General features: G+C 54.1%; 2 protein-coding genes across 7 annotated transcripts in view; one reads left to right on the plus strand and one right to left on the minus strand.

The window, feature by feature from the left end:
* The first annotated feature begins 2,767 nt into the window (after positions 1-2,767).
* Hjurp (Holliday junction recognition protein) lies at positions 2,768-16,075 on the plus strand. Its single transcript, XM_070011881.1, has 9 exons — positions 2,768-2,888; positions 3,006-3,072; positions 5,492-5,547; positions 7,386-7,485; positions 8,206-8,270; positions 9,033-9,125; positions 9,987-10,059; positions 11,287-12,676; positions 15,419-16,075. The coding sequence occupies exons 1-9, from the start codon at positions 2,778-2,780 to the stop codon at positions 15,468-15,470; spliced, it is 2,007 nt and encodes a 668-aa protein (XP_069867982.1). The 5' UTR covers positions 2,768-2,777; the 3' UTR covers positions 15,471-16,075.
* A 1,796-nt stretch (positions 16,076-17,871) lies between these two features.
* Positions 17,872-27,261, minus strand: part of Mroh2a (maestro heat like repeat family member 2A) — a 44,424-nt gene continuing 35,034 nt past the window's right edge. For 4 of the 6 annotated variants that reach the window (XM_070012021.1, XM_070012192.1, XM_070012134.1 and 1 more), the window contains 11 exons: positions 26,037-26,196; positions 25,760-25,953; positions 25,361-25,498; positions 24,784-24,898; positions 22,108-22,257; positions 21,829-22,011; positions 20,855-21,010; positions 19,539-19,670; positions 18,854-18,956; positions 18,523-18,588; positions 17,872-18,118 (listed from right to left, as the gene is read on the minus strand). In XM_070012021.1, coding sequence (XP_069868122.1) covers positions 17,985-18,118; positions 18,523-18,588; positions 18,854-18,956; positions 19,539-19,670; positions 20,855-21,010; positions 21,829-22,011; positions 22,108-22,257; positions 24,784-24,898; positions 25,361-25,498; positions 25,760-25,953; positions 26,037-26,196 — 1,531 coding nt within the window. In that variant the 3' untranslated portion in view covers positions 17,872-17,984. Of the gene's footprint in view, positions 18,119-18,522; positions 18,589-18,853; positions 18,957-19,538; positions 19,671-20,854; positions 21,011-21,828; positions 22,012-22,107; positions 22,258-24,778; positions 24,899-25,360; positions 25,499-25,759; positions 25,954-26,036; positions 26,197-27,261 lie in introns of those variants that run through there. The other 2 variants (XM_070012063.1, XM_070012267.1) reach the window with 2 other exon arrangements.

A 27,261-nucleotide genomic window follows, 5' to 3' on the forward strand; every position in this document is an offset into this window, starting at 1 on the left:
CATCCCCCCATGTGGGGTAAGGCTGCAAGAAGAACCTAGAAAGAGGCCAAACCCTTGATCTTGGATCCCTCAGCCTCCAGAATCAGGAGGAATAAAGATCTGTTCACGTAAATTACTGCCTCTAGTATTGTGTTATAGCAACACAAAGTACACCCCCACAGTTGGTCTACTGGGGGTTTGTTTTTGGTTTTTTTTTTATCTATAAGAGTAATGCAAGAATGCTTGTTCTGGAAATATGGCCAAGGAAAACTAATGTTGAAGATAATCCATCAGATTATCATCATCCAAAGAGAATCCTGACAATAAATATTATAGATAGATAGACAGATAGATAGATTCCTTCTAGAAAATATTACATGATTGATTAGTTGCATTGAAAAAACAAAAGTCTGCAATCAGAAATGTAGGGGCAAGTGTGATATATGTGTATTTAAACTATAAATTATTTAAACATATATATTTAAATATAAATATATAAAAACCCATATGCATTTACATATATTTTAACTATATAAATATAGATTAAAAACAAAATTATAATCTAGGTGCTGGTGACTTATGCCTGTAATCCTAGCTACTCAGAAGGCTGATATCTGAGGATCATGGTTCAAAGCCAGCCCTGTCAGGAAAGTCTGTGAGACTCTTCTCTCCAATTAACCACTAGAAAACTAGAAGTGGCATTGTGGCTCCAGTGGTAGAGTGCTCGCCTTAAGCTGAAGAGCTGAGGGACAGCGCCCAGGCCCAAAGTTCAAGCCCCATGACTGACCAAAAAAAAAAAAAAAAAAGCGGTTATTTAGGAAAACAAGATTGCTAGCATGATTTACCACAAATACCAAAAGAGCCATTTCCTATTTCCCCAAATATGTAATTATTATGGCACCATCATATTCTTTTATTATTCTAAAGATGGATTCTTAAGTACATATGCATATATACACATAAATAGGATACAGTACTGTAAATTCAGTAAAATGCTATATAATGATAATATAAAAAATTCTAACACCCTACCTATTCAACACAAGAAAAATGTCGGGAAAGATGGAGAATTATAAAAGTGTGATGTTGATCAAGATGCATCATAAGCTGATTTGCTGGTTTAAATCCCTTTGTACAACTACTTAAAGATAAATTTTTTTAAGTTTTTTAAAGAAGAAAAAATGTCCTCTGCATATTCAATTAACTTTACATACATCACATGCTGCCATCTAGTGGTAACCTTGAGAACCCACGAACCGTTGTTTTTGGTTCAGCCTACCTACTAATTTTTTTTTTTCCAGGCACTAGTTGTCTTGGACATTAACAAATCGGCTGCTTCCTTAGTGATTGCAATGGCATCAGTTATGTCCATTTTCCCCCAAAGCCCATGGCTTTTCATCATGGCAGTAGAATCTGCCCAAACATTAGAACCGTGTCTCTAGCCTTAAGGCACCCCCCCACACACACACACACAATGCTCTTATTTTTTGAGATCATAGTGAATGTGATTATCTTTACGTAGTCTTACAAAGTAGTTTATGAATACAATGCATCCTAATCACTGTTGACCATTCTCACCCCTCCCTCCCCAGCCCCCACACTAAATGCATTTTTGCTCCCTAATCCAGAGGCTGAGTCAATGATGTTCTAGTGTTTGGGGAAGAAAAATGTCTTTAATGTTTTCATCTTCTAGCATAATTGATTCAGGGTGCGCTGAATTGTTCTCAATGGCACTAAGAACTTTCAACAACAACCCCTTTTCCTCCACTTCCTCAATCATTCAATAGTGAGCGCTGCTGTTCAAGCCTTTGTATTACTGTGCCAAAATATAGAAAGGAGATCTTTTCTTTTGGGTCGAGATGATTTTGGATCGCTGGCACACTAAATACAGTAAGTCACATTTTATTCTGTGGCTAGCAGCATTAGTACATAATACTGGGGTCAAATGATCTTTAAAACCATTAAATCTTTTGCCTTGCCTAGTATTTTTGCTGCATACTGCATATGACCAGGGATCTTTTTCTAAAATAATCTTTCATATTATTCTTTTTATTATCAATCTTGGTCAGGATGCCTATAATAAAATATATATATATACCCATAAGATATTATAACTGGGAACCAGTGGCCCATGCCTGCAATGCTGCTACTCAGGGAGCTGATGAGACTCTGGTCTCCAATTAACCACCAAAAGCCAGAAGTGGAATTGTAACTCACGTGGTAGAGCATTAATTACTCTTGACCAGAAGAGCTTCAGGACAGCTCCCAGGCTCTGAGCTCAAGTCCCAGGCCTGGCACACACACAAAATTAATTATCATCACTATGATCATTATTATATGATTATCATTATCAAGCTTGGTCAAAAGACGCCCATAAATGTGGCCATTCTATTGTTCTCAAGCCTATAATAATCCGCCCACAAGGCGGCCTCCCCGCACCTAGCAATCCGCAGACCCCGAGGGCAGGGCCGGAAGATGCTGGAAGGCGGCGCAGGGGCGTGGCCGGAGGACCCAGCCCTCCCCCGAGGGCGAGCCAAAGCCTCTGACTCTGCCCGCCCCCAAACACCCGTTTCCGCCGGAAAGCGCACCTCGGAGGCGGGTCCGAAAGCCCAGCACGGATTGGCCCGGAGCAAATGCCTTGAACTCTTTTTGAAATGCCCCAATCAACGCCGGCCTCTGCCCGCCAGCCAATAGAAAGCCGAGATCGAGCGGGAGGGGGCGGAGCGGCCTGTTCGAGCTGCGCGCGCGGGCTGGGCGCGGGGATTCGGAGCGGAGTCTGTCCCGGGATGGCGTCTGTCATGGAGGCCGGGAGCCCGGGGGCCGGGGACCCGGAGGGGGAGCTGCTGTTGCGGAGGCTCAAGGAGAGCCGCTGCCGCTTTCAGAGGCGCATGCAGCAACTGATCGAGAAGGTGGGCTCCCGGCCCGCGGGCTGCAGGGGCCGGGCGGGCGGGGCCTGGGAGGACCGCGGGGGTCGGGGACCCGCTTCCGACGGGCCGGGGTCTGACCCGACGCTCTTGTCCCCACAGTACAGCCAGCCCTTCGAGGACGACCCCCTGGTGCAGATGGCCACCCTGACCTACGAGACCCCCCAGGGTAGGAGCCGCAGGGCCGACGGGAAGGGCGGGCCGCGTGGGTCCGGGTCTCGGTGTGGTCGGGCCCGCATGGGCCCGGGTCTCGGTGTGGTCGGACCGCGTGGGCCCGGTCTCGGTGTGGTCGGGCCGCGTGGGCCCCGTCTCGGTGTGGCCTCCGCCCTCCTAGCACCGTCATCTTTGCTTGGTCCTTTGCTGGGTCTTCTTGAAATTAGAACTGACTTACTTGGGATGGAAATGCGTGCTCTGCGCGGCTTGGGGAGCCCCTGTCTCCTCCTCGGGGGTGGGAAGGACGTGGCAGTCCCGTCCTCTGGGCGTGGATGTCTCGGGGAAATAGCGCCCGCGGCTCTTCGGGCCCCAGGAAACATTCACAGGGAGCCCGGCACGGGTGGCTCACGCTTCTAATCCTAGCTCCTCAGGAAGCTGAGATCTGGGGGTCAAGGTTCAAAACCAGCCAAGAGCCAGAAGTAGACTTGTGCCTCAAGTGGTAGAGCCCCATCCTCGAACCAAAAAGCTAAATGAAAGTGTGAGGCCAGTACCATTGGCTGTTTGTCCTGTCTTCATGTTTACTGTATCAGATATGCAGAAGCAGCTGTTTGGCATAATGGTGAAGTTGTGTAAACTACCTTTCATCTCAGAGACTCTCTGCTTAAGGGCCTGGAGAACATTTTGCACTGAATGAGGCCACTTTGATTTGCTGAAAGCAAGACAGGTACAAAAAGTCATTCCCTCATGAGCTGGTAGCTCATATCCTGTTGCTTATCCTAAAGACATTCATTTATTGGCTTAGCCTTTCTTATTTAGATGGTGCTGGCCCTATGTGCATAATAGTGTGAGTGCACAAAACAGGGCAGCACCTTAGCAGGCAAAGCAGAACTAACCGCAGCAATTGTGATGGAGACAGGAAAGAGTAGTTGTTGACATGTATTAACAGCTTACCGTCTGCCCTACATAGTTCATGTTCTTTTTATTCCATGTTCTCATGCCAATCAAAGGTAGGAGCCAATCAAACCCTCACAAACCTCTGGTTAGAGCACAGAAAGTTTAATTTGCCTCATGTCACTAATCCCAAGTGGCAAAGCCTTGGTTGGACTGTGAGCCCAGGTACTCTGAGTCACTCCATTCTAGAAAGGTTACATGGCATCATGAGAATACCAGAGAGTCACCGCTGCCCACAGCTCACATCCTGGCTCGCCACACAGACAGGTGGCCTGGTCTAATCATTTGCTTGGATATCTCCTTGCCTTTGCTCATCAGTAAAACTAACTTGATAAATCCTTGTCCCATAAAGTATTATGGGGGTGGGTTTTGAGTATAAAATGATGTATACTTGGAGCTGGGCACTGGTGGCTCATGCCTATAATCCTAGCTACTCGGGAGGCTGAGGTCTGAGGATTGAAGTTCAAAGCCAGCCCACTCAGGAAAGTCAGTGAGACTCTTTATCTCCAAGGAACCACCATAAAACCAGATGTGGCATAGTGGCTAAAGTTGGTAGAGCACTTGCCTTGAGCTGAATAGCTGAGGGACAGGGCCCAGGCTCAGAGTTTAAGTCCTATGACCGACAAAAAAAAAAATGATGGGTATTTGGAAAAGACTTAAACTAGAACCCAGAGCATTATAAGTGCCTTTCGTATTAACATTTTTCCAGGAAGTTTAGAAGAGGTTGGATAGATCACCCAGGATCTATGTGCTAGCAGGTAGCAAGGAGAGTCACACTTGGACCCCAGAACTCAGTGCTCGCCCTGGGCCTGGCCCTGCCCTATACACATCCTGCTATACAGATTGCCTTCAGAAAGCACTGTACTCCTGGCATTATGGAGAGTGCTGATGGTGCTTACTCTATATTCTGCCCTAAATAAGTGATATTTTTAAGGACAGTATCTGCTGTGTGTACATTTTGTTTAACGTTTCCAGTTAATGATAAAATCTGATGACCTGTTGCCTACTAAGTAGGAAGGCTGCCATTAATGACAACTTTGTCAAACCTTGATTTCTCCCCCTTCTCCTCTTGCGCCCCTCTCCCGGCCCCCATGGGGCTAGAACTCAGGGCCTGACCTCTGCTCCTGAGCCAAAGCACCGCTTCCTGTTTTCTAGTGGTTAATTGGAGATGAGAATCTCACAGATTTTTCTGCCTGGCTGGCTTTGAACCGCAATCCTCAGATCACAGCCTTCGGAGCAAGGATTTCAGGCATGAGCCACCAGCACCCAGCCAAACCTTGATTTTTTAAAAACTTGCTTCACAAAGATGAACAACCACACAGAACAATGACTATCAGGAGTGCACTGATGATTATCAGAAATACAATGTGATTGCTTTTCATATTAAATCCTTTTACTATCTGTCATGTTGGCTCTCTGTGAATGCAGGTTGAGCCAAAATGGAATGTTCGAGATTATTTAACTTGTTGTTTTTGTTTCTTAAGGATTGAGAATTTGGGGAGGAAGGCTAATAAAGGAAAAGAAGAAAAAACCAATCCAGGTATTTAGTGCCAAATTGTATCACTTAAATGCTGGGCTGTGGCAAAGTTCTGGTGTGAAAGAAACTGACTGGTGTGCTGGGCCCTGGAACGTCTGCTGAGACCGGCCGGAAGCCTCCGGGGGCCTGGTTTGCTCAGCGTGATGACCTGTGTTTGAGGATTTAGGGAGAAACATTTCTTCTGTTGCCTGGCTTGTCTGTGGCTCTGCTTCTTCGTCAGAGGGCCCAGGGCTGCCTGAGCTAGTTCCTACGTTCTGAGGTTGAGTGAGCCAGTTCTGCAGGGCATGCCCCAGCCCAAGCTCATGTTTTCCACTCCTCTGAGGACAGAAAAATGCCTCTTTTCCTCTTCTGAAAAGGGGAAGAACAGAGACAGGCCAGGTGGAGTGCAAGATTGCTTCTTTCTGCCTTTGTCTACCTTTCGAGAACAAGTCCTACATCCTCACCCTCACCCTGGGGCTCTTTAGCCCGTGATCTGCCCTTGTTTCCCAGGTGGCACCCATGTGGTTTGCCTTCTTACTGTGAGACCCTGTTAAGCAGCATTTGTTCACATAGCTAGTGCAAAGTTGTCTAATACCCTGTTTGACACCAGGTTCCCAAATAAATGACCCATGCTTCCTCCTCATGATCACAAGAATGAAAACTTTGAGGTTAGGGTTATACAACATTAACAGCAACCCTGCAACAACCTTGGTTGTTTTAGCCCTAGAATTATGTAGAACTGCTTGATGTTAGGCTGACCTCTGTGCACAGAAGGTCACTGGCGCCTCTTAGTTCGTGTTTCTTGCACACGTGTTTTATAAATAGATACAGTTCCACCTTTACTTACAGGAGGGCAGCCCTTGTGTTGGTCATCCATTGTGTAGTCCGGTTCCATTCTCTGAATTGCTCTTCTGTTGTAGACCTGGGGCCCTTTGTACCTTCTTTTAACATAAATCAGGGCTTGCATGCTCTTTCTGCCCAGGATCAGGAGTAGTTATTACAGGCTTTGCAGCTCTGTGATAAGGAAAAGCGGCCGTCGCCAATACGAGTAGGTGTGCATGGCTCTTAACAACTTGCCCTTGTTATGTAGAACTCACAGAAGCATCCTGGGACCTGTGTTCAGTGTGGGATTGGGAGCCCCAGGATGTGTTCCCTCTAACTTGCACATGGTGTGGCACCTGATCATAACGCCGGGGCTATGGTGGTTGTCTTGGTAGCAGAATGTTTCTGTCTGGACATTGATTTAAGGTTTTTGCTTACAAAGTAGGCGAGCCCCTGCCTGGCACTTACAGAATTATTAGTCCCTATCTTAGGAGTAGAAAGACAGGGGTTTCCTGTGAGTATAGTATGGACGCCCACAACTTCACTGGTGTGGTCTGGGCCCAAATCCACCTTGCCCTGACACTCCTCCTCCCCCCACGCTGACGGTTCCTGCAAGCCCTAACTCGCTGCTGTGGAGTCGGGGGAGGCCGTGAAGGAGGATCACTCCGAGCCGGTGCTACCAAGCAGCAGGGGCCTTGGGAGGACTGGCTGCGTCCCCATACCTGTCCAATCCGGTGCTGCCACTCCTCAGCTCTGCAATCCCTGACCCTCGGGTCCTGACTTGGCCTCCTGTCCCTTCCCCCGTCATCCCTTCCTCTTCCCCGTCCCCGTCCAATGACTGAAAGCAGGGGGTGCAGGAAGAAAGTGCTACTGCTTTGCCCAGGGGAACCTGTGCTCCTCCCCAGTCTCGGCCCTTTTCGAAGCAGAGAGCCCTTGCAAAGCCTCCCATCCTCAGCCAGGATGGCAGGTATGTTTTTACAGTGGCTTCAAGTGTGATGTTATTCAAACTCGCTTCTCTTCACTGATTTTTGCGCCTGGAGGACTCCCCTGTGAAGGTGGTTAGCCAGATAGAGGGCCTCGTACAAGCTGGACCCGGAAGCAGCAAGCATTCACCTTGTCGCCCGCAAGTTCTGAGAACAGGTGAGTGCCTGCTTATTGGAAAGAGGCTAGAAGGGATGGGGTCAGTACCAGTGTGTTACAGTGCCCAGCACGCAGATAGTACTCAGATATTTCCTGAATAAATGAACATATTCCCTTTTGACAAAGGGTTAATCTCATGAGGGGTACAGTAGTTCGTATCTATAATCCCAGCACTCGGGAAGCTGAGGCAGGAGGGTTGCATATTCAAGACTCTCCGGGGCCACAGAGCAAGACCTTGTCACAAAAAGCCTAAGAAAGCCAAGACTCTGTGAGACACCAGGACGTGGGGAAGGCCCCCTGCAGATCCTCCTGCCTGCTCACCCTCTTCCTCCCCTTCCTCAGGCCGCCACTGCCTAGGACCGACCCTGTCTCTTCTCACAGTCCCTCCATGCCCTCCAGCCCCGCCCTGCCCACGGTGCCCCCATCAGTGTTGAAGCCAGCTTGCCTTTCTCCCTGCCAATCCCCCTGCTACATCTCCCCACGTCCCTTACAACCAGGCTTCAGGAAGGAGCCTGTGTCTGGCCTCGGCTCCCTTGAAAACCAACCCTGGCCGGGGTCACCGGCCATCATGGCCAGTGATGGTTCCTCTTTTAAGGGGAACATTCCAGAAGTGACAGGATTTTTACCATAGAACACAGGCTGATAGAAAAACGGTCCTTAAAATGAGACTTGTGAACTTTCCTGCAAATTCTGGCTGCGATTTCCCTTTCTGACTCTTAGATGCAGACAGCAGTGACGCGTCTGCCGCTTCTGACTCAGAGGAGTCCTCGGCTGGTGCCTTCATGGTGAGACGTGAGGTCAGGTCAGGGACGGGTGGCCGGCGGCAGGGCCTCAGCTCTGGGAGACGGTGCGGCCTGGGGCAGTATCCCCGAGCCTTTCTGGAATCCTCTTCCAGGGCCCACTCTTGCTGCTGCCATGCGTGGGCGTCTGGTCTCCCATGTCGGTCCTGGCGATGGACTCGGTCCCTCAGTGGCAAAGGGACCCCGGGGCCTGCTTGTCCTCCGCAGTCCTGCTGCAGAGGCTGCCGGTCGCCTCCTGTGTCACTTCTACTGTTTAGAAAGAGGAGACAGACCCCAAGGAAGGCTACTGGAAGTGTCCGTGGCTGTACCCCGCTGCGCAGCACTGAGGGCCAGGCCTGTCTCCTGCTGTGGGGCCTCTGACTCGGGAGTGCAGTGAGCATGGCTGAGAGCTGGCTAATACTAATACTAATAGCTGACTCCTGACCTCTCCCACCGGTGTTCAGCTCATCTTTCTTCCATCGCTGCTGTTCTCTACGAGGCTGTGGTCAGTGCCCTGGGCCGTGTCTGGTGTGGGCCTTCAGCGCTGGGGAACTTGCCTCAGTCACCCCTCTGGAACAGGGTGCCCGTGCCCGGCCACTTCCTACTGCCCACAGCAAGGGCCGAAAAGTGACTTAGCACTCACAGTCCTTTCAGATGCGTGCATTAAAGAGCTTCCAGTTGGTTCTAGAATTCCCCAGAGTAGTGGACCCCCTCCCCCCGCCCCCCCCAAAAAAAAGCTGTTGGGAGCCCTGACTCCTCTGTTTGCAGCCGGCAGTGCCCGGGAGCCCCCTGAAAGACGAGCTGAGGAGGAAGTACCTGGCAAAGGCGGACCTGCTGCTGCGAGGCGCAGAGGACCCGCAGGTGCGTACCCCCAGAACCGCGCCAGGAAGGGCGGGCACAGTGAGCCCAGCACAGTCGTGTTTGGGGGGCTGTCCACTCAGAGCGTTTGGGGGACTTGTCCATAGTCATACCCTTGTGCTGTCCTTGAATGAGCACTGCAGGTCTCCTGGGGCTGAGCCATGGGGGACCGGCCTGGAGGGGGGGGCAGGGCCTCCATTGCCCGCGCTCCCGGAGCAGCCTGGTGGACAGTGAGTGTGGGGCTCCACGATCCTGGGTGACCAGTGGCAAAGCCTCTGTCCCTGAGCGCCCTGCTCCACACCCCCTCCCCCAGGGTGGGCCCCCACCGCCCACTGCCTCTCCCGTTCCTCCTCTGCCTGAAGATGGGGGAGGAGCCGTTTCTGCGGTGAGGCGGTGGAGGTTGTAAAGCCTTCTCCCATTTAGGGTCGTGGGGACTGGGAGTCATTCTCCCCTCCCCTCCTGAAACCCTTGCTTCCCCTGAGCACCGCGGGCGGTGTCCTCATGTGCCGTGCGGGTGACGGGAAGAGACTGGAACGAGGCCCAGGCTTCTCCGGTCTTCACCCACTGTCCAGCTGCCCAAGATGTTTTAGTTGGGCCAACACCCCCCCTCCCCCAGCCTCCTGGAGGAGGGGTCGCTGTGGCCAGGTGATGAGTGCTGCCTCATCGAGGACCTTTGCTCCGCGGGCGCCGTTACCTCCTGTCGGCTGCTCATCGGGGTCTGCTCAGGGAGGCAGTGCTGCCCTGCTGGGGGCGCAGCTCCCAACGCCGTCCCCGGGGACGCCATGTGGTCTAGAGAGAGCCCAGCTCCACGCGCCCAGGGGCTCGAGGTCCGGCCGCTCTTGTAATGGTTGGTTTTGCTTGCAGGGTGCGCACGGTGGGAAGGATATCCTGGTCATGCCGGCCCCCGCCTGGGCCCTGCCTGCTGCGCCCGCCCCCGGTGAGTGGGAACCGAAACCTCAAGTGAACCGCGCACCTCTGTCTGTCGCTCCGGTTGAACCACGGGGCCCTCTGTTCTGCTTGGATGAGCTCAGTCCCCCCAGGCTGGGCATGCTATAATCAAATTCCCTCAAGGGAAATGAGATTCCACTTCCAGGCCAAGTGTCAAAAACAGCAGTTCGACCTGGCCAGTCGTTTCCACCAGTAACCCTTGATTAAGACTCACGATTGTTTCCTCCTAGTTAGATTTGTGGTAAGCGTTTTTAAAATAAATACCACTTAGCAAGGTGGCATTGGGTCCTCTTTGCCCATTAGCATGGCCGTGGTCGGCCACAGTGAAGTTGAGCCCTGGCCAAGGAGGAGCTGCCTAACATCTCTGAACAAGAGCTTTTTCCCTAGAGACAGTGGGAACATCTGGTGACTGTCTTTGTTGGTGGTTACAGCCCAGATGTGTTCTGTCTCTGCCATTCCTCTGCATTACATTCTGAAGTGGCATTCTCCACAGGACAGCTGCCCTCATTCCGTGTGTCTGTCTGTCTGTCTATCTGCCCCATTCTAGCTGGCCATTGTGGCCCTTAGACAATGTCCTCAGGGAGCACAGGCAGTGTTATATTTAAGATAGTTTGGATTCTTTTCTTTTATAAGTTTGGTAGCCAGGTTCATTTTCCTGTTTGCATCTAGTTACTGAGCTTTTTCCATTCTCCCTGGCTTGTGTTTGCTTTTTAAGAGCATGTGAAAGCATTTCATATGAGAAAAGTTGAAGCTGCACATCTGAAGAGGCGTGTTCCCAATCCCTCCCTCCCCCCCCCCCCCCCCCCCCTCCACTGCAGGTAGATAGGGTCATGGTGCTCAGGTTTCTGATTTACTTTGTAAGAGCCAGGGTTAGGACGCCTTTGAGGAGAAAGGATGAAAAGTAGAAATCTAATCTCTGAAAAGAATCTACTCCTAAAATTTGTTTAGGTTTCGAGTTGGTCATTTATACTGTTGAAAGCAGTCATAAGCCAGGGGCCAGTGGCTCACGCCTGTAATCCTAGCTACTCAGGAGCCTGAGATCTGAGGATCGCAGTTTGCCGAGTTCAAGCCCCAGGACACATGCATGGGTGCACTCGCGCATACACGCGTATACACACACACACACACACACACACGTATGTGCTTTCTAGCTTCATGCTCTGGGTGAGGAAAAACTCCTAACCATTGACATACCTTCATTCTATGTGTTTCCCAGATCCCTGCCAGGGAGGATCTGCAGGAAGCCCCGGTGACCCTGCACCGCCAGCATCTTCCCCCGGAAATGACAGCATCTTGCTGGGAACCAGCAGCAACAGTTACTTGAGCAGCCAGTCCTTTGAGGCCGATGACATTTGCAACGTGACGATCAGCGACTTGTACGCGGGCATGCTGCACTCCATGAGCCAGCTGCTGAGCACCAAGCCGGGGAGCATCATCTCCACCAAGACCTCCATCGTGCAGCACTGGAAGAGGCTCCCGCACCGGAGCAGGGTGCCCGTGAGGGAGATGGGCTGGCGCAGCAACCGGCACTTCCGGAGGAACCCCAAGGAGAGGGCTGCACCCAGCTCAGAGCCCGGGAAAGACACAGGCGCGCTGATAGGCTGCAAGAACTTGTCACACGTTGCTTGCCATATGACAGATTGGAAGTTGAAAAGCGCTTTTCTTGAGGGAAACAAACATGAGGTCCACAGATTCGATCCAACATGGAAGGAGCTCCAGGTGCCTTCACTGACTCATGTAGCTGGCAGCCCCGTGCACAGGAAACTTGGGGATCGCGAGGATAGACTTAGGACACTGATGTGGTTAATTTCCCCTGTGAAAATGGTTTCCAGACCAAAACCGCAACAGGGTCTTGGAGAGCACCGAGTTAGGGAGATTGAAATCCAGTTCACCAAGCTTCATCGGGAATGCCTCCTGTATCCCAGGAAACAGCTTCCCCTGCCCAGCCCCCCGGGTGCCTGGGCTGTGGACGTGTACAGAGGGGGTTCTGGGAGCCCAGGTGGCCCCCAGGCCTTAGAGACCCACAGGCTAAGTTTACCTTCTGGCCAAGCAAGAGCTAAAGGGCAAAGTGAGGCTTTTGGGAATGTGGACAGATGTGAAGCGAACAGCTGCCCTCGGAGTGACGTCTCTCCTGTCTCAAAGGGCCACCCCTTCCAGAGCCCTGACCACCCCTGGCGGACATCTGACCTTTTGCCCAGAACCAGTTCAAGAATGCTGAGTGAGGCAGCATCACCCACCCAGGCTAGTTCAGTACCACGGACAGGGCCGCTGGGTGGCGGAAGGAGCCACTACAATGAGATCAAAGAAAAGTTTGACAAGCTTCATCAACAGTGTTGCCAGGCCTCACCACGGCAGGCAAAGGCATGTCCGGGCAAAACCGGCATGGAAGTTCACCAAACAGGAGACTCAGGAACATCCAGGGTAGATTTCCTGAGTTTCCAAAAGTTGAAAGCGTCACCCCAGTGGTGCCTACGAAGTCCCTGGGGCACTGCATGGGCCACCACAGAACACACTCCGCGCCCTACGAAGAGACGCAGGTTGTCGTACCCCGAGGCCGAGCCTCAGGACTCTGCAGGAGAGGGGGCAGACCCCTCATGCCCTCCCTGGTAAGAGCAGGCACAGTGTTACTACAAGAAATGTGTACAGCCTCCCGGGAGGCCGAGGCTCTGGGCCGGGAGGCTGGGGAGAGGGAACCCGGGGCCTCCTGTGTGCTGGGCAGGTGTTCTCTGGAGCCCCGCCCACACCCCAGGCCACGACACACCCCTACCCCTGCAGGGCTCTCAGGGAAGTGAACCAGTACAACACCTCCTTTTCTTTTTTTCGTCTGTCATAGGGCTTGAACTCTGAGCTTAGGGCACTATCTATCCCTTAGCTTTTCCGCTCAAGGCAAGTACTCTACTGCTTGAGCCACAGGCCACTTTCAGTTCTCTAGTGGTTTATTGGACATAAGAGTCTCACGGACTTTCCTACCAGGGCTAGCTTTGAACTGTGATCCTCAGATTTCAGCCTCCTCAGTCGCTAAGATTACAGGCGTGAGCCACCAGCACCCGGCTACAGCACCTCTTAAAGAGAGAAGTATTGCATCTTTTCCATTGCAGTGCATGTAGGATTCTAAAGAGCATCACTACCCTATAATCTTTGTTCATCTTGTCCACCCTTTTTTCTTACTCAGAAAATAGCTGCCTTGACTAATCTGGAAATAGCGACTTTCTGTCCACTTTCTGATTCCAAGTAGACCGGCAGGAGGGCAGGCCTGGCCTGTGCAGAGCAGAGCAGCCAGCACACACACCTCCGGGCTCTGGGCATGGGCCCTGATCTGTCTGCAGTCACACAGACCCTTGTCATGGAATCTTGGCTGCCCACCACGCCCATTTCCTTGCTTCCTATAGGATGGAGAGGCCGGCCAGCTTGAGTTGCCCCCAGCCTAGTGAGACCAGCCGTCTCCACTAACTGCACTGGTTCACCCCCTGGCTGTGGGTTTGTTTGTAGTTTGGGCAGGTGAGGCAGTGTTCACAGCCCTCTCTTCCTCTTCCCAGTGGGCAGCTCTCCAGTGGGGGTTATTGGATGGACCCCTGCCTGCTGTGTCTTGGATTCTTTCCTGCCCCCTCACGCCTCCTGCTCTGCCTGCGTCCAGCAGTGCTGAGCACGGGTGCGTGGTGACTGTCCCACGTCCCTTTGCACCTGTCCCCAGCGCCCTGTCCTTTCCAGGGCACTCACGGCGTCTCTCACCTCAGCACTTGCTTCGGGCTTGGCTCGAGCCCTCCCTGTGCTCCTGCAGCCTCCTCTCGGGGTGCTGCTCCGCCACCCTTGCGGGCAGGGTGGGTCTGTGGCTCGAGTTCCGGGGTTGGGGTTTTTTTTCAGTTTCCTCATTTTTTTCCATGTGTAAGCTCTTACATGGGCTAGGCCGAAGCAATGCACACAGGCTTGTGTCCTCCTTTGTCTCCCTGCTTGTGGATGGATGGAAGGCCCTTCCTAGGGTTGGGACCACAGGTGAGACCCCTGTGGAGCTCAGGAGGGTGGGCCGGACCTGGGAAGGCCCCGTTCCCAGGGCACTACCCCTGCAGGACCCCACCCCACCCCTTGTGTCTTGGTCTTGACCTCCAGCTGTTTGCCCCACTTCCCCACCCCCTGTGCCCACTCAGCTCCCCCAGCTGCAGCTCAGTGAGTCCCAGAGGGGAGGTCTCAGAGCCCAGCCCCGCCTGTGACAGAGATGACCTGGAGAGCAGAGCTTGGGCTCAAGGTGTGGCTCAAGTGGTTGAGCACCAACAGTGAACAAAAGCATCAGATACTAAGTTCAAGTCCTGGTGTCAGACAGAAGTAGAGCCTCATACCTTCTGGTCACTTGAGGATAACCTGAGATCTCTCCCACCCACCCACACCTCGGCTGTGCCTCTGGTCTCCACCTTAACTCTCCCACAGTGCTCTCTCCCCCTCACCACCCTGCCTGCCCCTTGCCCTGCTGTCCTGTGGCAGAGCGCCATCTCCTGCCCTCCAGATCTCTTGGGCCTGACACCAGTGCAGGCCTCCTTGCTTTTTACCTGCTTTTGCCTAGCTGTGAAGAGACGACCTCAGCTATACAGAGGCCTGCCCTGAGTCACGGCCAGTGGCACAGGGAGAGGGGGCCGTGCCGAGAGCCCTGCCAGTGGTGCCCACGGGCCCTCGTGATGCCCCTGGGGTTTGACGTCAGCTGTAGCCCTCCAGGCGCTTCTCCCATTCCATCTAAACCACAGTGTGGACACTGAACTGTGTCCTACATTTTCCTTTCCCTATCGGTACTTTATGTTTCTGCGGAAGAGCACCACATCTCAAGCTGGGACTACAGGGGGAAGGTCAGTGGCTGGTGTGAGCACTTGCTGGATGTCCGTTCTGCAAGAGGCAGCTCTGTGTCTAGGTCTAGTAACTTCTAAATTCCTGTAGGTGGGGCCAGAACATGGGCCTTGCTCACCCAGGGCAAGAGTGAAGAATCACGCCTCAGGTCCTTCATTTGTATTTGCTAGTCATAGGGCTTGAACTCTGGGCCTGGGCACTGTCCCTGAGCTCTTGCTCAAGGCTAGCACTACCACCACTTGGAGCCACACCACCACTTCAGATTTTTGAGTAGTTAAATGAAGTTAAGAGTCTCATAGGGACTTTGCTGCCAGGACTGGCTTTGAACCACAACCCTCAGATCCTCAGCCTCTTTAGTAGCTAGGATTATAGGTGTGAACCAACGGCGCCCAGCAGCAACTTCATTTATGATGGCATTTTCCACAATGGACACAATTATTTATGTGCATGCATTTAAGGTTTTGGAGGCTGACCTGGGAGTTCTGGTGAATTTCACTGAAATCCTTGTCTTTTTCTTCTAGGGAAAAGAAGAGCACATCTCTCCGGATGGAGGAGAAAAATGATGTTTATTAGAAAAATTCAAAGCTAGAACAAATATATCACCAGGTTATTTTAGAGCACTGGCCCTCTTGCTCCGGTTTTATTGACTTACCTGTCCTGGAGCAAATCCAGGGAAAACTGGCATTGTCACCGTTTTCTGGTTTAAAAATTGGGGGAATGAACTTGCTCAATGCACATTTTTAATGTTCATTCTTGTAGGCCTCTTTTTCTTCTGTTTTCTTTTTCTAATTTAGACAGTACCCTCTCCCCCCCCCCCCCCCCCCCACCTTTCCTGTTGGAGTCTTGTTGGTTTAGGGCACCCTCACGGAGCCCTCGTTGAAGCGCCGGCCATCGACGGGGAGAGCACTGTCTTCACGTCCACGTCACGAGGCAGCAAGGTGAAACATCAGTGATGGAGTGTCTAACGAGCGGCTGTGGCCGTGCAGACCTGCTGCATTCCACATCCCCTGCACACTGCCTCTGTGATACCTGTTGGTTTCTGTTGGGTTTGTCTATAATCAGGTACCACGGGGACCTGAAATAGTTTCATGTGTACAGTGACAAAAAATGCCTGTGTCAGCCATCTAGAGTCATTATGGACATACTTCTCTCTGTCTTATGAATTCTTTTTAATAAAAGGCTAGTGATAGATTGTCTGTTTCCTTCCTTTCCCCGGTGATGGCTCTCCTGGGGTTGCTGTTTCTCTTTCCCTCACATGGCTTTAGCCGGAGCCACCTCAACAGTCAGTGTGTGTGCGTCAGCTTGGGCTGCCGTAACAAGATACCACAGACTGGGTGGCTTAAGCGACAGGCTTATTTCCTCAGGGGCTGGAGGTGTGAGATCAGGGTGTACTTAACAAGCTGGCGTTGGACTGTGTGGCGTCCAGCCGGGGCGGGGACAGCCTCTCTCCAATTTGGCACCTTTCTCCTGAACCTGCTACTTCCTAGCAGCAATCCATCCCTTCCATAAAGGCCTGGTCCACACCCCATCATGCCCCATAGACGAGTTCTCTGGCCAGTCCAGACCAAGCTGCCGAGGAGGCTGGAAGAGGCTTTTCACCTTCTACCTTGGTCATGGCCAACTTTTGCTAGTAACTATGCAAAGGCCTTTGCCTTTAATTCCCACAAGTAATTTAGAACGGTGCATATGCCTCAGCTTTGTTGTTTGCATTCCACCAGAGCTGGAGTACATGGATACTGTGGTCTGAGTCCCAAAAGTTCATGTATGGCAAGCTTAGTCTCCAGAACAGCAGTGTTGAAGGTAGTGTGGAGCCTGAAAAGCTGGCACCCACTGAGCTTTTTAGCCTGATTGGGAGCTCTGCTCTCCAGAGGGATTATGGGATTTCTCCTGGGTGGGAATTCCAGGCTGGGGCCCCAGCCAGGGCTCTAGCTTCCTATTTCCTCCCATGAGTTCTCACCCTGTAGTGAGAGGCACTCACAGAGCGACTCTCACAAAGCCCCGTGCTCCTGCATTTTCACAGCAGTGAGCTAACCTCACCGCTCCATGTAATTCTGTGCTGGTGACAAGATTGGTGGGTGGCGTGGCTCTCGTTTGAAGAGTTCCCTACGCTGGCCCTGCTTTTTCTCCCTTTCCCTGTCCCACCTCTTTACAAAGACCTCACCCCCGACTTCGTCTCCAGCCAGATGGCTGTCGTGATGATGAGGCTGGGCATGCCGTCCTGGGATCCTGGCTCTTTCCACGTCCTTCCAGGACCCTTAGTGCTTCTCTGGTCAGTGTGGGTGCAATCCAGATCCAACCCCTCTCTACGGATCCCCTCTCCTCTGTAGTTCGTTTGGTTTTGTACTGCATAGAAGTTACACTTGACCTAATCAGAGTGCTCACCCCTTTACTCTCCTGACTTTTTAGGGAAAACCCAGGCTTAGGCGTCAGGGGCGCTTAGCTATCTTCAGCCCTGCTGCTTCCCCGAGCAGCCTAGGGAAGTCCTTGGGGGCTTGCTCCACTCTGCTCCACCACAAGGGTGTCCTGGAGCGGCCAGTGCTCCAAGCTTCACTGGCGGCTACAACTTCATCACTGAGCAGAAAAACAACTTCACTAGTTCTCTTAAAACCCGTAGAGAGGCCTTGCTGTGGGTGCTCTGGGTTATTCAGAAGCCCCCTCTGTTGAAGCGCCCCCACCCCCGACCGTTGGTGCTGCCTTCAGAGCCTCCATTGGGGTTGGAGGGCCCCGCCAGCTGGGCCGTTCTGTGAGGGCCCTGCTGTTGGGGCTGCTACCCTGCCCCCTCCCCTGGCCATGGGTGGGGCGGCCCTGTGTGAGGATGCATAGGAGGGCCGGAGGAGGCCCAGGCCCTGTGGGCTAAGGGGAGAGCCAGGAAGCTGGGGTCCGTGAGGGCCAGGCTGCGCTTTGCCCCTTCATCTGGTTCTGGGGTGCTGTGCCCCTGTGGTCAGCAGCCTGCACTCCATGTAGCAAAGGAAGTTTATTTCGGTGGGAGATAAGGAAAGAATAGTCGTTCTTTTCAAAAGGTTTTCCTACAAAAACGGGTTTGTGTCGCTGTGGGAGGACCTGCTGCTCCAGGACGCTGTTCCTGTCCTACGTTGGATCGCTCGGGACACTCGTGGGCGCAGCCACAAGCCCGCGCTGACTGCAGCTGTCCAGGACTTTGAGCGCCTCCAGGGATGCCCTCCTCACCCCAGTGTCTGAGTCCAGCTGCAGCTCCTGGAGCGCTGAGGGCACAGAGGAGGGAAGCGGCCGGCCGGTCAGGACCACGCAGCCTCTGCCTGGGGCGGCGCGTGCTGACCCAGAGCCTACATAGGCAGCCAGGGGCTTCCAGGGCTTCAGTTACAACTGACAGGGACAGGAAGGTCATCCATCGTATGTGCATACATACATGCATGCATACATGCACACACAGGACTGCAGGTCTATGTAGAAGCCACGCATCAAACAGCTGTCTTCCCAGAAAGTGCCCATCCTCCCCGGGTGCAGCATCTCCTGGCCTGGTTACCTTCCACCTCTTCCTCAACGCCTCCAGCACAAGGCCACCCATCCTTCCTGCAGAAAGGTCTCCCAAGCTCCGCCCAGGTCCTGTAAGCCATGGACCCAGCAGAGCGAAGCCTCAGCCACTTACCATTCCGCAGCGCCTCAAAGTCCAGCTGCTTCAGGTAGGAGGTAGACATCTGCCTCATCATAATCCCTAAGGCAAAAACCAGAGACACTCATCGCACAGGTCAGAGGTCAGTGGGTCCACCCTTCTCCTAGGTCTGCAACAGGCTGGGTTCAAGGATTTGGAGCCAAGGTTGGCAAGGAGGAGCCTGATTCAAGATCAGGTATGGTGTAGTAAGGGACGTGGCGAGTAATGATGACGTCCAAGCTCTGTCACCTCCCTCCCTCCCCATCGACTCCTGCGGTTGACCAGATGGCCTCCAAGATCCACCGAGTCAGGGAGGGCCCGAATGCACCTGCCAGGTTGCAAGCAGCAATTCTGATTCTTGAGAAGTTGTTTTCAGTATAGGTCATTGTTTCCAGCAAGAAGCCATAGAGAATGGCAGGTTTTTTCTGAGTCTGGAAAAAGAAAGTGGTATATGCACAGTGTTGGAGGATGCAATCTGGGAGGTGGGCTGAGGCCGAGCTGCCAGCTGTCTGAGGCCCCAGTGCCCTTCACCGACAGGACTCATGTCAGCATCACACAGCAAGGTGGGCAAGCTGGGCACGCTCAAGAGCATCATCGGATTCTAGAGGGGCAGTGACACTGGTCCTGAGCCTACGAGGCCCACCCAGTGAGCGCTAGCCGCACGCGGCCCCGAGCGCTGGCACCTGGCTGGTCCAAATTAAGCACAAGTGCTGCAGAAACGTAAAAGATCATGATCCTTTGTATGTGGCGGTGGTAATTTTATCATGTGCTGAAGTGATCATGATTTGGCCTCCTCACTGTTTGGAAGGCGGCGACTTAACATCGGCACGTGGCTTGCAGTCTACCACTACTGGATGTTTCCTGTCTGGAAGATGAACTCAGGTCTCCAAAAAGAAGGCCCCTTCTCATGGCCCCTGGGATGGCTGGACTTGCCGGGCTGGCTGGCCCCCTGGGTAACGTGTTAACCGCCCCCCCCCCCGGCCCGGGATGGCTGAGCCCACAGGCTTCCTCACCAGGAAGGAGCACACCGTTGTCTGGAACACCGTCATCTCATCACCGTTGCTGGCGGTGCTTCGCTCTGAGGGATTCCCCAGGGACTTCCAGCCCCAGAAGTGCGCACACTGAAACATGGTGGCCATACAGGCCTGGAAGGACACAGACAGCAGGAGGGAGGGCGTCAGTGCTGGGGCCACTGCAGTGAGGCAGAGACAGCCCCAGAAAGGCCTCCACAGTTGAAGAGGAACGGGCCCAGAGGCTGCTGGGAGGGCTGCCTGTTTCAAGATGGCTGCCCTGGGGGACAGGGACCAGCCCCGCCTGCATTCTTGTGCACCTCCTCATCCTTCTAAGTCCACTCTGCCAGCCCTGCCTCTGCTCCTGGGGCTGCTGGAGAAAGGTGGGTGTGTCCCCCACAACATGAGCTGTGGGGCCTCACTGCTGCCCCGGGGCAGCGTTTCTGGGTGTGCCTCCAGCCTCTTCCTGAAGTGCACCCCACAGCCCCACCACTGATGGAGCAAGACAACTCTGTGGCTACAGACGGAGGCCGGTGGGGGCCACCAGGGAACCACCACGTGCTGACCTGTCACTCCTGAGAGCCTGCCAGAACCACATCCACCCCACCCCACCCCCAACACCCCCCACCCCAACTTCAGAGAGGTAGGGTGTAAGCATGTGTGGTCCCCAGAACTGGGACTGAGGCACCATTGAAAGACTGGAGTACGTATGTGGGGCCACTTCCATACAAGGTTTATGGGAGGAGACTGAACACCCCAACCCCAGCCACCTCCCCGCTAGCCGGCCCTACTCGCGTAGGAGAAGCCAGGCGCTGTGGTCATGGGCCAGGTGGAGGCACAGAGCCTCGGGGAGGACCGCAGATCCCTCGAGATCATCTCCCACCCAGCATTTGCTCTCCTGGGCCCTAGGCCTCACCCACCCACAGCAAGGGGGGCTGAGCCGGGAAGACGAGGCCAGGCTCGACTCCCAACAGCCCGGCTGGACCTGCCCACCGGGAGGGGGAAAGTGGCCACTTTCCCAGGCCACTTTTTCCAGGCCAGACAAAGTCCTGCAGTATTAGTCTGCAAGGTATAGAATGGTCTGGAAGGAAGGAGGACTGGGCAGAGAATGGCTGTAGGCAATCACTGGAGCAAAAGGAAACCATATTTATTTCTGCACAGAGCTGAGATTGCTTAATAAGCTGGCTTTGGGAGTCACCTAAATGGCCCCTGTGTTCCCAGCTTGCATGTGAGCTGGGACAAGATGGCACCCAGGAAAGACTAATGAGGACCCTCAGGACTGGTTGCTCGTGGGGACAGAGGACCAGGGTGTGTCTTACTTGGGCTGTGCTGGAGCAGGGGTCCTGGCAGTGTAGCATGAGGGCGATCCAGGCTTTCTTTACTTCGCCTTTGAAGAAATGCTTCTTGGAAATCCCAACCACCTTTGCGAGCTTCCCAAAGAGGGTGAATGCCTTTAGCCTCAGCAGCTCGCTCTCCTGTGGCCGGAGTGTAGACAGGCTGACATTCCAGAAGCGGGAGGTCCTGCACAGCCTCCCGGCATTCCTCACAGACCACTGTCAGTGCTGTGGGCCCTGCTCAGCCTCCTGGATCGTTCCACAGGGGCAGAATCTCCCTCCACAGGGCACATATGACACTGGGGAGACTAAGCGTGACTCTGGGCTTTGGGGCCCTCCCCTCCCTGTGGAGGAGCTGGTGTTGACTCTGAACACATCCTAGCACCTACCCAGGCCCAGACGCCACAGGGACCCCAGGGGTACACACTGGCTCAGAGAGCACTTCCCACCTAGCAGGCCTGAGCTCAGGAGTACTCAGATCCAACAGCACTGATTATCTGTAACTTAGCACAAGACAGAGTTTAAGAGATCTCGTGACTGCCAAGGCACACCTGAACCAGGTGCGACCACCAACCACCGCAACCCCAACTCATTCTACAATACAATAGCCCAATTCTTTTCTTGAGCTGCGGGGCTCTGCCCCCTCACGCACTGAGCAAGCTGAGCACTGTGGTTGGAATGTGTCCCCTAAGAGTTAGGAAAGAGTGCTAGACACTTCTCCCCCAGCCACCCGCTGATGGCACTGCAGGGGGAAGGCCCTGGAGGTAATGAAGATCCGTGGCTTTATAAGAAGAGACTCAATCTGGCACCGCATGAGGCAACATCGAGACCCTCACCAGCCTTCAGATCTGTGAGCTACTCCAACCTCCAAGCTTTGTAGACCGCCAAGTCTTAGGTGTTTTGTTATAGCATCAGAAACCCCCACTTAGGACGCCGAGGAAGGCTTCCTCTGCACTCACATTGTCGAAGAAACCCCGGCACTGCTCACAGACGGCTTCAAATGAAGACCCCATGTCGCCCTCTCGGAGCTCGGCCAGAATCTTGGTCAGGGCCTCCATGCTCTCGGCGGCCACACAGCTGCTCGGGGCCCTCCGCAGGGAGCACAGGCACTTCTCCAGCAAGACCTTGCGATGCTGCTTCACCTGCAGGGGCCCCGGCAGCTCAGCCCCCGCCTTGCTCACTCGCCGACCCATGGGGGCCTCAGCCCCCCAGGAAATGGGCCAGGGCTGACTCGGTACCTTCTTGGGGGCCCCAAGGGCCATGTTGCCCAGGGCTCGCAGAGACAGCACCTGCAGGGCCTCGTCCTCCTCCTGGTCCACGCCCTGCCCCAGTGTCAGCACTGCAGACTTCAGCAGTTTCTCCCGGTGCAGAACTGAATCGCTCATCAACTAGAAGAGGGAGCATGTTTACAATTACCCCCAACGGAGGCCCACCTCTCAGCAACGAAGTGGACGGGGGTCGGGGGCAGAGATGATGAGCAAAACGGTGGCTCTGAGCAGGAGAAGAGAGGGCCCAGTGCCTCGGCCTCCTCCTCTAGAACCCGAAGGACCAAACTCATACCTGCCTCATGATTGTTGTATACCGCCAGTAAGGAAATACGTAGAAAATGCGAGATTGTTGTTGCCTGTACAAAGATACATACTCACTTGTCCTCTGGGGTTTGTTGACATTAGTATATGGAGCAGCTGGTGGGAGCAAGAGCCTCATCCACCCATGCACAAGAGGGGCTGGGGAGGTGGCTCAGTGGAAAGGTGCTTGCCTAGCATGCATGAGGCCCTGGGTTCAATTCCTCAGCACCCCATACACAGGAAAAGCTGAAAGTGGCACTGTGGCTCAAGCCTTGAGAACACAGAGGCTCAGGGACAGGGCTCAGGCCCCGAGTTCAGGCCTCAGGACTGGCAAAAAAAAAAAAAAAAAAGAAATAGAAAAGTGCACAAAGAGCAGAGTGCAATGGATTTCAGAGCATCATCTCACCCAGGCACACAGAGTTGCCAAGACTGCAGGGTGACTGAGACCTGCGGGATGTACGTGCACACGCACGCGCGTGCGCACACACACACACACACACACACACACGAATGCCCAAGTGTGCTTTAAAGTAGAGGACACCAAGTAGGTGGCTCCAGAGGCAAGAGCACCGAGCTAACTGAGTGGCCAGCCCCAGCCCAGCGCCCGAAGCCCTCTTCCCAGGTGCTGTCTCCGCCTTGCTTCTCAGCCAGCTGGCCTTCACGCCAGCCTCCAGCTGAGCCTCTCTGTTCCTGTAGCACCTCTTGAGCACCTATGAAGGCCCAGGTAGACTGGTAGGAAGCAACCACGCCCCATTTTACATGCTCCTTGGGACCCAGTCCTAACTTCTCAGCATGAATTTTAAGTGTATAAAAAGGCTCATCAAGCTGGGCGCTGGTGGCTCACACCTATAATCCTGACTACTCTGGAGGCTGAAATCTGAGGACTGCAGTTTGAAGGCAGCCTGGGCAGGAAAGTCCATAAGACTCCTAATTCCAATTAATGAGAAAAAAGCCAGATGTTGAGCTGTGACACAAGTGGTAGAGTGTTAGACTTCAATAAGAAGTTCAGGAACTGCACCTGGTCCCTGAGTTCAAGCACCAGAACTGGCTCCAAAAAATAAGAGTAAAATGAAATTCTCATCAAATTGAAGCCTTAAAGGAATTTCTTTCTTTTTTTGGGGGGGGGGTCCAGTCGTGGGGCCTGAACTCTGGGCCTGCGCGCTGTCCCTCAGCTCTTCAGCTCAAGGCTAGTGCTCTATCACTTGAGCCACAGCGCCACTTCCGGCTTTTTTCTTTTTTCTTATGTGGTGCTAAGGAATCGAACCCAGGGCCTCATGCATGCAAGGCAAGCACTCTACCACTGAGCCACCTTCCCAGCCCCCAAGGAATTTATTTCTTAAACGCTGAAACTAATGTTTGAAAAGCAATAGTCAGTGAGCCACTAGTGAGAGCTTACTGAGCACCTTCGCTTACTCATTAGCTTATCTTGTTCTATCCAATCTACTGTGGAGGTTGGGCCACTCTGATTTCAGCAGGGAGAAGTTAAAGGTAGAGATGTTGAGGAACTCAGGGCTGCCCAGCTGTGGTGTGAGAAACAAGTCTCCCCTCCCCCAGGCCAGAGCCTGGCCAGTCATTGGGCCATTCTAACTCCTGGCCACTTACGAGCGTAAATCTCGCCTTGCTGTTGTTTTGGGGGTGTACACGGAGATGGAGGGGACCATGACCATGGCTCCGGGTTGGTCATGCAGAGGCCAGGAGCTTTTGTACATTGCAAAGCTAAGACTTACTCTCATGTTTGTAAGTGGTGGAGGAAAACAATCTAAAGAGAGACATGTGGAAACTGAGACGTTTAAGCATCTGTCCACCAAGGACCTTTCCCCCAGCCATGCCTGCTGGCTTTCAAACGGTTGTGTGGCTGTGTCTCCTAAATAAATACTGACAACTGTTTATGGACAGTGAGACCCCTGCACAGAGAACGCTGGATTCCACACAGCACAGTTACACTCCTCCGGTCTCCTGAGGACTGTAGCGATGCTAGAATAGCTGGGCCAAGTGGCCACCTTCCTGGTCAGCAAGGCCTCCACCTTGCGGAGCCCTCCTGAAGAGCCTGCCCTGCCAGAGCGCAGTGCCTCCTCTGGGTCTCCGGGCAGCCCCACTCACTTTAGCATAAGTCAGGTTGCTTCACCTCCGGGCTGGGCTGTCTCAGCCGCGATTTCCCCTGTAGCGCCAGGCTGTACTAAGTCAGGCAGTGAGTGAATGAAAGCAGGAAGGCGTCCGTATTCACAGAAGGACCTGCCTGCCTTCCACACTCACATGTCCCTTAGAGTCTGGATGCCTTCCTTAGAGATGGGTCCAGGGGACACCCTCCCCCCTCCATCCACCCCCCACCGGGTCCGGGCACCTCACTTCTACACAGACCGCGGTGCTGCTCACACGGCAGCTCAGGATTTCAGAGCCCAGGCCCCCGAGCACCAGCTCCGACAGCCTCCGCTTGTGGACCTCCATGTTCTGTATGCACAGCCTGCGAAGGAGAGAAGGGGTGGCCCAGGGTCAGCGGGGTCACCCCAGCTCCAGTCTGCTGCTCTGGGGTCTGCTGCCAGCTTGCGGGATGACCATGAGATCTTAAAACATCTCTTGGCCTCTTCTTCATCCCCAGGAACCTTGGTGGGAGTTGTCAGTGAAATTCTTTCCATTTCTTGGGGACCAGAACTGAGGACTGAGCTATGACAGGGACCCAGTGAGTCACAGCCGCCGATCCTGCCTGGCTCGGAGGCTGCGTGGCCCTGGCTGGCCTCTCCTCTCTGGCCTCCTATCTCCTGCTCTGGAGTCACTCAGCACTGCACAGAGTGCAGGGACCCTAGAACTGAGGGATTTGGCTGGGGTGCTCACAGGGGCTTCCGTGACCTGCACATGCCTCTACGCATGCCCTCTGCCCTCTGCCCTCTGCCCTCTGCCCTCTGCCCTCAGGAGAGCTGGGCCCCACCTGGCCAGCATGCTCACTCCCTCCAGGAAGGTCCCTTCGTTCTCCAGCAAGGCCCACACAGACTGCTCTTCCAAGGCCTTGGCCAGGGGCTTGCTGTTGACGTTCTTGAACAGAAGCTTCATGCACTTGATGGTGACCCTGGAAGGAAGTGGTGTGTGTGAGGTGGCTGCCACCTGCTGGGCCTCCCGTGAAAGGCAATGGGTCTGCCAACTCCGAAAAGCCACACCACCTGGACACACATGAAGGAAAGGGGACGACTGAAATGAGTCTCCCAACCCCCCCCCCCGGGGGTGAGGTGACCCGGGGCAGCAGCAGCTTCCAAAGGACCCAGGGGGAATGGCCCGAGCTGCTGCTGGCCACTCCACAGCCTGCTCCCGCCTGCCCGCCTGCCCCGTGCACCTCTGCACGCTAATCTCCTCGGGCAGGGCCCCCGTGTGGACCAGTCTCCAGGTCTTCAGGACCGGCGAGGCGGCCTCAGGCCTGTGGCTGCTGCCCAGCTGCAGCAGGAAGGTGTAGATGAGGTCGGGGAGCAGGTCTGCGAACTTGTCATCCTTGTCCATCTTCTCCATGAGCAGATAGATGGCACACTGGGTCTGCAGGGAGAAGGGCCACAGGGGCATCGAAGGGCCCGGCCCCCAGACCCTTGAGCAGCCAGGGGCTTGCCCCTGCAACCCACCATTAGAGGGTCCACTGCAGCCAGGCGCCAGATGTCAGCCTTCGAGGTGGCTTTCATCTTGGGGGCGAACCGCGACTGCAGCCGGTCCAGCAGGCCGTGGAGCATGGTCCTTGCGAAGGGCGCGTTCTCCGCCACCGCCAGCCACACCTGCCTCAGGTGGCTAGCCAAAGACAGGCACAAGGACGGGAGGCCTCGTGCCGGTCCGGCCACAGGCCCCAGTGAGCGGCCCTCATGCTAGCCCCCCCCCCCCCCCCCGCCCCGACTGAATTCTGAGAGCTGCATCTCAGAAGGTGACGTGCGTGAGCCACCGCCGATCACAGACTCAGGACCAGATCCCTGCCTCTGGGCCCAGCTGCCATTGCAAAACCTCTGCTCTCCCACAGGGGCCCTGGCTAGGTAGCCTCCAGGTCCCCACCCAGCCCACATTGGATGACATCCAACTGCCTGGGGGCATCTGAGGCCACGCACTGATGCTCTTTCAGCTAATCTTCCTGGCACACTTTTCAAGAAGGGTATTTCTCTCTCCATATGCCCCAAGAGGCGCACTATGCCTTGCCGAGATCTGTCCCCTGCAATGGCCCTCCTGGTCCTCAACCCAAGCCCATGGCTCTGCTGAGAGGAGAATGCCCTAGGGTGGAGACTCGCCATGCCAGTTCCACAGCTCCAGAGTCTGGTAGCTTTCAAAGGGCTACAGCTTCAACGCTGGCACCAGCAAACTGCCCACCTGAATCCACAGACTAAGTTAGGGGTGGGGAATGGTGACCTCAGGGGAATGGTCGAATGAGTGAAGAAAGCAGAAACCTCACCCCCACAACAGCAAGACACTCTACCAGCAGTCCCGTGAGTCCGGGGGGAGGCCCTTGGGTCTAGAATGCAGACAGATGACACTGCAGTTGTCTTGTGACCCTGACCGGAAGACCAGATTAAGTCCCATCCAGGCTTCTGACCCACAGAAACTGTTAGCTAATACATGAGAGTCCTTCAAAGCAACTAAGTTGGTAACTTTTGTTACACAGTGATCGCTAACCAATACAGCTTTTGCTGAACTAAATGAAAGCCAGTGTGATGTGGCTGAGAAGGGCAGCAGGAGCTGGCAGTACACGGCTGGGAATGTACCTGCTGCACACAGACCCCCTCACCCCCAGATTGCTCCTAAGGCCGTATCCCTTGGTAACTCACCAGCCAATTGCCAGCCCCTCGCCTGGACTCTTAGTGGGGCTCCCTG

Source organism: Dipodomys merriami, unplaced genomic scaffold (genome assembly GCF_024711535.1).
Source record: "Dipodomys merriami isolate MVZ:Mamm:240054 unplaced genomic scaffold, mDipMer1.0.p SCAF_1, whole genome shotgun sequence".
NCBI lineage: Eukaryota > Metazoa > Chordata > Mammalia > Rodentia > Heteromyidae > Dipodomys > Dipodomys merriami.